Here is a 12,597-nt window from a genome sequence, read left to right on the forward strand (position 1 = left end):
AGTATTCATTTCTTGCCTGTGACGATCTCAGCTCCCACTGAAACCAAGATCCGTCGATTCCGAATATCCATAGATAGAGTATTTAATGCCATTAAATACTTGATCCGTTTACGTACTATTTGTGTGACCCTACGGGTTCAGTCAAGAGTAAGCTGTGGATTAATATCATTAATTCCACTTGAACTGAAGCGGCCTCTAGCTAGGCATTCAGCTCACTTGATCTCACTGAATTATTAACTTGTTAATTAATACTGAACCGCATTTATTAGACTTATCATAGAATGCATACTTGGACCAAGGGCATTATTTCCTTCAGCTAGGCCATCTTTAGTTGAGGTGGTTATATTATCGCGGTGGAAATTAGTGCTTCAAGCCTTAAACCAGCTGAACGCAGAGCGCCTGAGACTTGTTCTATCACATCTTTAGTCTCATTCTTCCTTGGGGACTTGGGTTATTGGCTAATGGATTTTTGGTAAATACTACCTTGAAAATACAAGAATGGAGTATTTTTATTGTTTTTTTATCACCTTAAAGTATGTTATTGTTAAGAATTAAGAAAATTTGTCATTATTAACCCAACCTTTGCCCGAAGCCTACCTTTGCAATATTTCTAAATAATCCAACCTTTATGACCTAACTACTATTATTAAGCCTAACAAGTAAATGACCTGATGTAACCGATTACCACCCTTACGTGGCAATATAAATTTTTTTTCCCCTCGTTTTCTTTTAATTGTTGTTTTAATGTTCTTCTCTCTCCTATGCGTTTTATTTGCTTCCTCTCTGCAATTTCGTTCCTCTCTGGTTGAAGAAGCAGTAATGGAGGAGAGAGAATTGCAAAACGGTACAGAGAAACAACAGAGAAGAGTTAAGGGTTTCGTAAAAAAATAATTTAGGTGGCGAGTGATGACGTGTCCAATATTTTTGGAGGGAAACCAATTATAGGTTGTCAACGTTTTTTATGTTGACTTTGTAGCAGGTAACCGGTTACCGAGGCTTAATAATAGTAGTTGGGTCATAAAGGTTGGATTATTTAGAAATATTGCAAAGGTAGGCTTAATTAAAGAAAACCGGGCAAATGTTGGATTAATAATGACAAATTTTCCTAAGAATTATTGCCACTTTACAGTTTTCTCCATTTAAAATCAACGTATCTCTTTCGTTTCTCAATAGATTTAAACGATTCAAAGCTCATTCTTTCTCTTCATAGTTCATATTAATGTGTAGGAGGAACTTCTTTGAGACTAGTGAATAACCGAATATACCAAGGTTCGGTTTCAATGTAGTGCAATATTGTTAATGTGCAATATAGCTGTGTAACTAGGGATGGCAATGGGTCCAAGACCCGACCCAGATCCGGTTGGACCCGGTCCATTTTTAAGGGTCTGGGTCCAAAAAAATTAGACCCTGTGGATCTGGGGCGGATCTGGGTCTTTGTTCAATGGGGCGGGTCTGGGTCCGGGTCCAAGAATTAAAGATCCAGATCCGGTCCAGATCCGACACACAGACCCATATATATAATTTTAAAAAAATTATTAAAATTTAAATATAATTCAATCTTTGCGTGCTAAACTTTATTCAGTTCTTATGATACTAAACTATTTAAAAATTGTTTGATGTGACATATAAATAATAATATTAGAAACTTTAAATACTTATTGTATCACAAGGCTAATATGATTTTTTTTCCTAAACAAAATTAACGAATATTCCATATTTAGTGGTTTTATTAAAGCAACGTTACGTTTACATACAAAAAATGGGCGCAAAAAATTACATATTATAAGAAAAATGAGGGACAATTTTTTTTGGAAAACAAATACGCTTAGACCCATTTAGGACCCAGATCCGACCCTAAACCCATTAGACCCAGTGGATCTGGGTCTGGATCTGATTTTTTTGGACCCAACGGATCTGGGTCGGATCTGGATCCACCTCTTAAAAAGCGGGTCTGGGTCTGGATCCTGTCGGACCCGGTCCAGATCCGACCCATTGCCATCCCTATGTGTAACGAATGGCTAAGCAAATTTTGAGGAACACATCTGACATCTGTAGTCATTAATCAAAACTACTGAAAAAAATGATACAAGAGCAATGAAATAATCTTATCAATGATACAAAAGTTTTGTGATGTTAATGAAATCTTGATTACTAAAGATGAACTAATGAAATATTATTCATGATAATCACCCATTTTACATGCCTTTAATGCCGCACATATCCTAAAACTAACATCATAATTTACAAAAAGGCGAAAGCAAAGGATGGAAGGACTCAAAAGTCAAAACACTTCTTCTGTAATCAGCCCTTTCTTGTTACATCTCATCTTCACACCTTTCAGGAACTCAAAAATGATCCAGTCCTCTCTTTACATCTTATGTGAAACTTGAAAAAGAGTGCAACCTCCGAGTCAAATTTCAAGCGCGAATGCAGAGAACACAGTCTGATACGTTAACGGGCTGACCTTCTCAGCTTTTTCGGGTTGGTTTCGGGTCGGTTTTGCACAGTGTTTCCATCAAACGCAGCCATTCATAAACTAATCAGTGGAGTAGCTTGAAACTTTCCACCTCAACGACTCCGTACAGTAGAAATGGTTCTGTTCCTCAAGTGCTGCACTCCATATGCTGCAGTAGAACCCACCGTTGTAGAAGCCACCAGCCAACTGCATCAAATCACGAAAATTCAGCTCTGCTTAGTTTGAAGCTCGTGTCAACGAAATGGTACAAATGACACAACTCTTTTATTTACCAATATACCTCAGATATGTGACGTATGCCTGAGTCTCGGGATTTCCGAGTTCAGGCTGCAGCAAGGCACCAGCGACTAAGATGAGTTGGAAAACTGTATTTACCTGTCAAGAGTAATTTGTCATCAACTCAACATCAACTTAGCACGCAACAGTCCACCAGTATTATGGAAAGCCAACCAGTGGAATTCAACATCATATTATTATGGATACTTTTTCTTTTTACCACCTACAAAAATCGAAACTTTGTTTTTACCAGCTAAAAAACTAAAACTTGTATTTTACCACCTAAAAACTTGATTTAGTGGGTCACACATTATGGTTTATCTATTTTTCTATTCATTTGGTAGAAAAAACAGGTTTTAATTTTTTGTAGGTGGTAAAAAGTATTTTTTCGAAATTTTTAGGTGGTAAAAATCAATTTTCCCCATTATTATTAAGCCATATTTATATGCTATTTTCAAATGTACCTAATTGTATTTATTTTTAATTTTCTCGTTTTAAACTTTAATTATTTTTACTATCCCTTGTAATATTTTTTCAGTAATATATATATTTACCTCTTGTTTTACTTTCATTACTTTCACTTTCCCCCTTTTCCTTGTTTATTCTTTTAACTTCCCGTTCCTATCTGGTTTGATTGGTCACATTCATGTTAGCCGACCCCAAATCATTTTGTTGTTGTTGTATTATTAAGCCAAATTTCAATGAACTAATTTGATTTCCTCATTTTGATGAACATTACTCAAAATATGAAATCATCAACAGAAATAAATTTCAACATTTGGCAACCATCACCACTTCATGTGCAGATTTGTGTTGAACAACATATTTCAATGTTTGATGAGGACATGCACCTTAAACCCAGGAAAATTTGAAATTGAACTCCACAAAAATCACGTGTCTCACCTTGCTGATAAACAAAGGCTCGACCTTTTCCGGACGAGTTCCGTCAAGGTTGAAGAAGTCATACCAGCTCTTCCACTGTAAAAAACTCCTGGTTATAAAGCAGCAATCAAGAAATCTACTGTGACTACCAGCCCAAGTGAAGAGACTGACCTGCCAACTTAAACTGCTGCCTCTTTTGTATATAGCACCACCAACAAGCATCACATCCCGTAGCACCACCAGGCTCACAAGTCCAGCTTCACATACAAACCAAGCTTCAGAACTAATTCTCCAAATGTGTATGTGTGTGTAATTTTACAACCAAGGATAATATCAGCAAGAACGTTTACGTATATACTTGAACCAACCAAATTGTCCATGAATGGCCCAAAACCAACTCAAAACACATATCTAAGACTTGAATCAATCCAAATGGTTCATCAAATAAAATCATCACATCGATGAGACTTGAACCATCGAAACAAAAAGCAGACTTTAGGATCCAGATAACCAAAAAGAATAATTTAGCGAAAGATATTGACTCCATTTTGTATTTGTATTTGTATTTGGTAACCCGTGTTCTGTTCCAAAAGACAGAAGAAAAATCCACAGGAAAAAAAGGGATACCAAATGGTGAAGATGGGATAACATTTGCAACTCAAACTAAACCAAGCAAGCAAGTAGATTTTCTAGCCTGTGGAGAATGAAGGAAGCTGATTTTGTTCTTAACAGTTAACACAGCTTACTATTCAGCAAGTTGTTACTGAAACCCAAAGTCAAAGAACCGTGTACTGAAATACGGAGTACTCGGCAAAGTCAGTAAATAAATGTCTTTACAAAGAACGAAGCCTACAAACGAATTTTTAAATTCAGACGTTTTTCCAAAGTCCTAACCAATATGTAAACAGATAGACCACTTACGGTGTAGAAGACCTTTCTCTACCATTGCTACAGCAACACATCCAACTAGAACCTGCACCACCACAGTGCGTAATGGCAAACCTTTAGAAAAAGAGTAACAGAAAATCTGATATGTACAGCGTGTCTGAAATTATCAAAGAAATTAAGCTTGAAACAGCGTAACCTAACCCTTTACCTTATCTGCAAGAGGATCTAAATAGGAACCGACTACAGAATTAATGCCCATCTTTCTGGCGAGGAATCCATCCAGCTATATTAACAAAAAGACTTAGGTCTTGATCACAAAAACAATTTCATGGCACAATATTGAAAGACATTCTCACCCAATCTGTAGCACCAGAAATGGCTAATCCCGCAAATGCTGGAAGATACCATTCATTTACAATCATCCTGCACAAAATCAGATTACACATTACAAACTTCTTTTTATACCCTAGCACCACTTCCCCAATCCGCGGACCACCAAAGAAAGGCCTGTAATTAGCTACAGCCACTGGTGTACAGGTGACAAAAATTGGAAGCATACAGTTATAGTAAATGCCATGAATTAGACACCGTGAGACACTGTTACAAGAGAAAGGAGAGAAGGTGTAATACGAGGACAATCACGTCAAAGTTCCTAAAGCATGTAAGTTCAAAATTTCCTGACTGCTTTTACGGTTCCACCCATTTACAGAAACAACCACAATCGCAAAACCTGTTACTATGTTTTTCAGAAAACCTACTACATTGTACCCTCGCCTTTTCAATAGTCTCCATAGAACCTATTACTAGTCTCTTACAATAGAGTAAGGGGAAACCGGGACTGCACTCATCGTAGCTAGTCCCCCCTCAGTCACATGAAGAAACAAGTGAAATTTTGCACTTGGACAAAGATGTTTATCACACTCCCTTGTTCAAAACCATAAGCTACAAGTGATCTTAAACTTGATATAATGTGTTGAAGCTATTAACAAGAACATAAGAACATCACACAACCTCGGATTAACTCTGAAAGTACTACATTCCCCTGTTCGAAACTAATAGTCGCATATACTATTTTACAATGTCGAATCAAAAGTTTGTCGCATGGATTAGTAATCACAGTAACTTACTATAGTGGTTGCTATACTAAATTACTAATCACATATTATCTTCCCAATTCACATTACACTTTCTACAAGTACCAAAGTTATGTTCTTGATATCTTTCAGACTTTCACAAACAGAAGCAAAATTGAAGATTTACTAGCTAAATTTAGAGCAATCAAAGTAAAAAAAACAGAAATCATAACCATAATCTACAAGATGTTTATTGCACTCCCTTGTTCAAAACCATAATCTACAAGATAAACTTGATATAATGTGTTGAAGCTATTAAGAAGAACAATACACAACCTCTGATTAACTCTAAAAGTACTACATTCCCTTGTTCGAAACTAATAGTCACATATACTATTTTACAATGTCTAAATAAAATGTTGTCACGTATCTTCGTTATCATGGTAACTTACTATAGTTTGCTATACTAAATTACTAATCACATACTATCTTCCCACTTCACATTACACTTTCTTCAAGTACCAAAGTTATGTTCTTGATATCTTTCACAAACAGAAGCAAAATTGAAGATTTACTAGCTAAATTTAGAGCAATCAAAGTAAAAAAAAAAATCAGAAATCATAGAGAAAAAAATGCTTACCAACCGAGCAAAGGACCCGAAAGCATTCGAGAAAACGAGACGAAATTAGGCAAATTGACGATACTATTAACCAATTCATTGCCCTTATTATCGACCTTAGCATCAATTTTGTCAATCCTCACATCCGACAACGGCTTAACAAACCCTAACTTGATCGGAAACCCTAATTTAGCATTCTGGAGGAGCTTCAAGCTACGAGGCAAGACGACGTCGCTTCGAACAAGAAGAGGGGTGGCAGATTGAGAGAGCATCCATGGAGGAGAAGATAGGAAGAGTGGGCCATGGAAGAGTGGGCCACGGAAGAGAGGGAATGAGGAGGAGAGGAAGATGTCAGAGGAGCGAGAGTGAGTTTGTGGAGGAAAGAGAAATGGGTTTCGGAAAAATGGTGGGTGGGTTTTGATGTTGGAGATGATTTTGAGATTAGGGTTTTTGATGATCTTCTGAAGGGATCTGAAGATCGCCATTGTTGTTGAGCTTGGAGATCAATTGAGCATGGAATTTCTGAAATTGGGGGTTTTACCAGGGTTTTTTTTTCAGACTGGAAGAAGATGAAGAGGATGAGAGGTGATACAACACGTGGCTGCCTAGGTGTCCATTTTTATTCTATTGACACGCTTGGAATATTAAGGGTGGACTTGTTCAATGGGCCGGGTCCGGGTCCGGATCCTGCTCGAGTCAATGGCCCTATTTGGCAATTAGCGATTAGCGGTTAGTTGTAGACTTGTAGCGGATATTTACTACTCCGTAATGATTGGATTAGCAGTTTTGACTAGCTGATTGAATTAACAGTTTTTATTAAAGTGTTTGGTAAATAACTGTTAGCGGTTAGTGATTTGAGCATGTAAATGACAAATAAGGACATTGACATATTCTATTGATTAAATTTAAATATTAATAGCTTGGGGGGTGAAACATTTGATAGCTTGGGAGTATTTTAAAAGGTAACATGTGTGCATGTAAACTCAATATTGTAGCAATTATATCACCGCAAGAAAATGTCTTAGATAGTTAAGAAGACAAACACCAACTAACCCATTACGAGTAGAGCTGGCAAAATCTGACACGACACGATAACACGACACGAACTGGACACGAAGAAAGTGGGTTAGTGTCAAGGTTTACGACCCGTTTAATTAAACGGGTCAACAAGACACGACACGTTTAATTAAATGGGTCGGGTTACGCCAAACTGACATGACTTAAACCAATTAAGAAAAATCAACCAATAATTTAATGTATTCGGTTACAAACCTTATAATAAAGTCAACTTTATCGAACAAACACGACAACACGACACGAATCGGACACGAAAAAAATGGGTTAGTGTCAAGAGATTATGACACGATCAGTTAAACGGGTCAACACGATATGACACGTTTATTAAATGGGTCGGGTTAGTGTTGAGACTTTTCCAACCCATTTATATTCGACACGAACACGAACAGGACCCGACCCGACACATTTACCAGCTCTAATTAAGAGCGTGCCCCGACCCGCCTTGACCCATTATCAATTTGTCTCGTTTAAGTAATGGATCTAACCTGTTTTAAATGGGATGGGTCACGGGCTTTTAGTAGCCAACCAACCTTGTTGAACAAGCCTAATTAAAGGCAATGATGAATTTGTTTTTTCCATAAACTAGTTGAACCACCGCGTGTTACGCATGCGGTAGTCAACTTGGTGTTTTATATATAAAAAATTATATTTTTTTTCTTTTGAGTTAAGTACTTGTTTGTGGTTGAATGTTCCTTAGATTTGGTTATAGTTTATAATTTTTCAAGTGTTGGTAAGGAACATTTGTTTGTTTATTCCTCTTTACCAATGCAAGAGTACTTCACTTTTAGGTCATTTTTCTTTCTTCTTTAATTCTTTATTTTAAAAAAAAAAAAAAAAAAGTAGTTCATTCATAAAGTAGTCATATGACATCTATAATAGAAATCAAAATTAACAAATACTTCGTAAAAAATAATTTGAATCAACATAAATTCTATATTTTGAAAAATATATATATGTTTCCAAAGTCTTGTTTGATGTACTCTATATACTACATCTACAAATACATTTTAATTATGCACTTGTATGCCAAGGTTACATCCTTTTCACAAGAATTTTCCTTTTATTGAAATTATACCTAATGTATCCGAACTTATTGAAATTTGACTTATTTAAATTATATTTCCTAAGTTTGATGATCTTAACTTACGATATTACTAATTCATGTACACAATCATATCTACTTTGTATTAGGCCATATGCATTCTTGACTTTTGGTCAAACATAAAACAACTTCTCTTTCATATTTCTCCTTCATTCACCTAATTTCCAATAACTTGACATACATCTTACTCTAACCCCTTTTTTTCTTCCAAAATCTGACATTTTACACACCCCATCTTCAATTATATCTTATACACAACAAAATGTACTAACTTAAGTAAATACTTATAATAAACTTTAATCAAATTACAATTTATATAAAAAGTTGCATTTAATTAAATGTTATTACTCCGTATGTCTTTTAATATAATAATTAAATATCATTACATGAAAAGTATAAATAAAAAAACTAATGTATCGAATAAATTAGGAAAATTAATACCACATACTCACTCCCATAAAGAGATTTTAAAAAATAATCCAAATGTAGAATTATGAAATGCATAAAAAATCAAACTGAAGTATTAGTCTTAAACTAATGAGCAATTGAGCATTACCCTACATACCAAAATCAAAAAAAAATTAAACCATGCAACGCATTTAACTACACCATCCATTATTTTTTAAATTTTAAGTTTGATATTATGCACACGATTTAACAACTAAATACACAGTAATGACATCGATAAAGATTCATCATTTTTTTTAAATTAAACAATGAAAATTACGTTTTTTCGATAATATATTCACTTTTTTATTATTTTTTTGGATAAAGTTAAACTAATTTTATTCTTTATTAAAAGAGAATATCCAGATTAATTTAACAATCAATACAAATGCTCTATATACTTTTCCACTAAATAGGAGAAGTGTGATGAATTTATTCCAAAATATATTTAACTTATTAAAATAATTAATTGGCACAAATTTTGACAGATTATTGAATTATGCATTTATGTTAAAATGTACGAAGTAAAAGGAAATATTCAAAACATAAAGATTGAAAAGGGATACCCAACACAAAATACGTAAAGAATAAAAAATGATGGAAGGAGTATCATAGTACATGAAGCATTTTCAAGGGTGGAAAGCACAATTCTAGACCTTTTTGGGACTTACTTTGAGATTCTAATTGCCATTGGTGAGACTCTAAACAAATCAATTATAATTTATCACTTACTCCGTTCCTATTTACAAATTGAGTTTTTGACACTATTCACACAAACTCATTTGACTTCCTTTTATTATTTACGTACACTTGAGAAAAAACATAGTCGTGCGGGATCTTATTAAATTCGTCCCAGTAATTTTTTTAATATCAACTTTTTATAATATTTTCTTATCCATGATGGAAGATATTAATGTTTGAAGTCGTTCATTGGCAAATGTGTCTAAATAATTGTGTCATTTAAAAAAGAATAGAGGAAGTATTTCTTAAGCTTTTTTGTAAAATTAAAAACAAAACTTTCCTATATTAAGAAAAAATCTTTTGAGAAAAGGTATCAAAAATTCGTAAGTAACCTAGTTGCAATACGATTAAATAGTCTTGCAAATGAGTGGAAAAAAGTACTTATTTTTCCCCTTGTTGTTTTCCCACGCATCAAAAGTGATGTATTAAGAGTTGGTTGCATGAAATTTAGAAGAGATAAAATCGATTAGGACCAAATCAATGTTACGTGAGAATAAAGTTATAGTTCTCATGAGCATTTATGGTAATGGAACAATCTTTTCAGGACGAACAAAAATAACAAGTGGGATAAAGAAAGATAAATGGAGGGTATAAAAGCGAAAGGAATTAAATTATGAAGTAAACAATTAGGCAAAATGATGGAGTATTATTCATCAATCATGAGCTTAAATTTTAAATTTCATTCATATTTTTCTTGCCTTTTTCCTACTCCACATAAATAAATATTTTCCGAACATATATCATAATGGATGTCTATTTGTAGATCGAGTTTGAAATAATAAATTTCTTTATTTTTTATTTTATTTTTTGAGTTGTGATTTTTAGAATGTACAAGCTAGCTTGAAAAAAACACTTGTTAATTTTTGTCTCATTCATGTGCACGTGCCAATTGTAGATTGGTCGAGCAAGTTGATGAACATCATCCAATTGCTCACCTTTTAGAATTGTGTGAACGTTTGTTCAAAGATTCATTGTTAAAACAAAAAAATTATATATGATCATGAATAATTAAAAAGTTAAATGTTTTAAGGTTGTGTTTATCACATAATTAAGTACATATCTGGGTAAATTGAAAAACATAAAGTAAAAAAAAGTTCAAAAGTTTTGCACGCATCCGGTGTACAATAAATTTATTGTATGTCGGAGTAATTTTTACCTAATTTTTTGTAACTTTGTGTAGTTAGATTAACTTTTTGTATTATGAAAAAAGATACACATTTAAAGGGTTTCATGGTTACCTTTATACATTATGGAGTATTAGTGATCTTAAATGGATAATTTTTATTAAAGTGACAAAATTTATCACTAACAAATAAATAGCTTATACATTATCGTGATAACTTTTAAACATTTTAAGCTAAATTTTAATTAGTCGTACAATTTATTATGCACTGGCTTTGAATGAGAATTTGTGAAAAAAATTTGAGGGAGTGAGAAATTTTACAACTTTGACATAACTAGTTGTTGGACCGTGTGCGTCCCCCAAGATATTAGAATTGGTTCGGTATATATAATTAGCATGTAAGCAAAATCTGTAGCGTAAAACACCGAGCCAACCATTAAGCCAAACAACAATTACAAATGGCAAGAGATGACACAAACAACCACGAAGTAATCTAACCGTACGAACCGGTGACCATCATATTTTGATCAATGGAAGATAGATACAAAGTACTCGTGCAAATTAGAACATAAAGTACTCGGCTTAGTGCCCGAGTTATAATATGTACAAGAGTAGTTATGTGTATATTACAAAATATTTAAGGGGTATTTGTTGCGAACATCGCATTACGTGCTTGTCCCCTTTAAAAACCTCTAGGTAGTGAGGCTTCATCCCCATCTTCTATACTATTGCAACAGAAGCTATTTCTGTTGGCATGAAGCGTAGGGCTCATAAACATATTAAGCGCAAATTGCTAAAGTGTTTGATTCTAGGCTAAGCAGAGACTACCTATATCTTACAAGTTTCCAAGGTAGATCAACCACAATACTAATTATTTTACAAGTGATTAAGCTTAGCTAAGCAAAAGGGTGGATGATAGATAAACTTGAATTACTGACCAGAGGATCTAGCTTCTTCATCCTAAGAAAAAGGGACGACTAATGATGCACTTGAATTACTTACCAGATGAGGCATCCTCTTCATCCTCTTCTTCATCTGATTGCCTTGCAATACTCCCCTGTGCATCTTGGAGCTCAGCTATGAATTTCTGCTTCAGTTTCTTTTTAGGAATGGCTCCTTGCTCTGGCTGCTTTCCAGTCACTACTGCCTGCTCAGGGTGCTTCCTACGAAGGGTTGGTTGTTCAAGCTGCTGCCTAGCGACCGTTGCTTGTGCAAGCACCTGGCTGGCACTCGGTCCCTGTTCAGGCAACTGATCAACAAAGTGATGCTCAACATTTTCTGCTTGTGCCTCTTCTGGTTCCAAATTAATCGATTTCAAGCACCATTCAAGCACACTGTTCTTTGAAAGTCCCAATGTTGGACCGATTTTCAGCAAAAAGTGTTTGGACTTGAGCATTTCCTGGAGTTGTTCAAAGGTCACTGCATCATCCTGGAAAGATAGGTCTTTGTTAAACTCAGGAAATGTGTTTCAGCCTATGTATGGTAGAAGGAAAAATTGATACTGAAGAATTAATAAAGACAATACAAACTGCAATATTATACATATAAGTGACTAAGTTCCTAATTTCATCTGCAAGTATTGTAGGAAGTTCAAGGGAAAAAGGACAACACCTTACAGAAACACTTTGAACTTGATAGAATCACAACTTTGAAACATTTGAATCAAGTATTTAAATTAGCATTCAGGTATAAATTTGTCTTTCATTTCTTATGTAATTTGCAGTTCAAACCTCATAAATTTAAATTTGATTTCCTTCAATGGTCAACCTAATGTGATAAAAATGTGTAGCGTTGTGTCTTTTTCTTTCTAAATTTGTACATGTGTACATTCTAATGGGTTTTGCAAGTTTGTTCCATGTTTGACTTGTTAGTCTAAGGGAGATAGGCTTACGC

At 34.5% G+C, this 12,597-nt stretch overlaps 1 protein-coding gene across 1 annotated transcript; it reads right to left on the minus strand.

Annotated features, from left to right (window-relative positions):
- Positions 1-2,081: 2,081 nt before the first annotated feature.
- On the minus strand, positions 2,082-6,812 carry LOC110790741 (cardiolipin synthase (CMP-forming), mitochondrial). The gene is made up of 8 exons (XM_021995512.2): positions 6,236-6,812; positions 4,879-4,945; positions 4,731-4,805; positions 4,556-4,607; positions 3,806-3,891; positions 3,656-3,730; positions 2,757-2,851; positions 2,082-2,662 (listed from the first exon to the last, which is right to left on the minus strand). The coding sequence occupies exons 1-8, from the start codon at positions 6,697-6,699 to the stop codon at positions 2,569-2,571; spliced, it is 1,008 nt and encodes a 335-aa protein (XP_021851204.1). The 5' UTR covers positions 6,700-6,812; the 3' UTR covers positions 2,082-2,568.
- Positions 6,813-12,597: the final 5,785 nt, after the last annotated feature.

The sequence above is a fragment of the Spinacia oleracea genome, chromosome 6 (assembly GCF_020520425.1).
Source record: "Spinacia oleracea cultivar Varoflay chromosome 6, BTI_SOV_V1, whole genome shotgun sequence".
Lineage (NCBI taxonomy): Eukaryota > Viridiplantae > Streptophyta > Magnoliopsida > Caryophyllales > Amaranthaceae > Spinacia > Spinacia oleracea.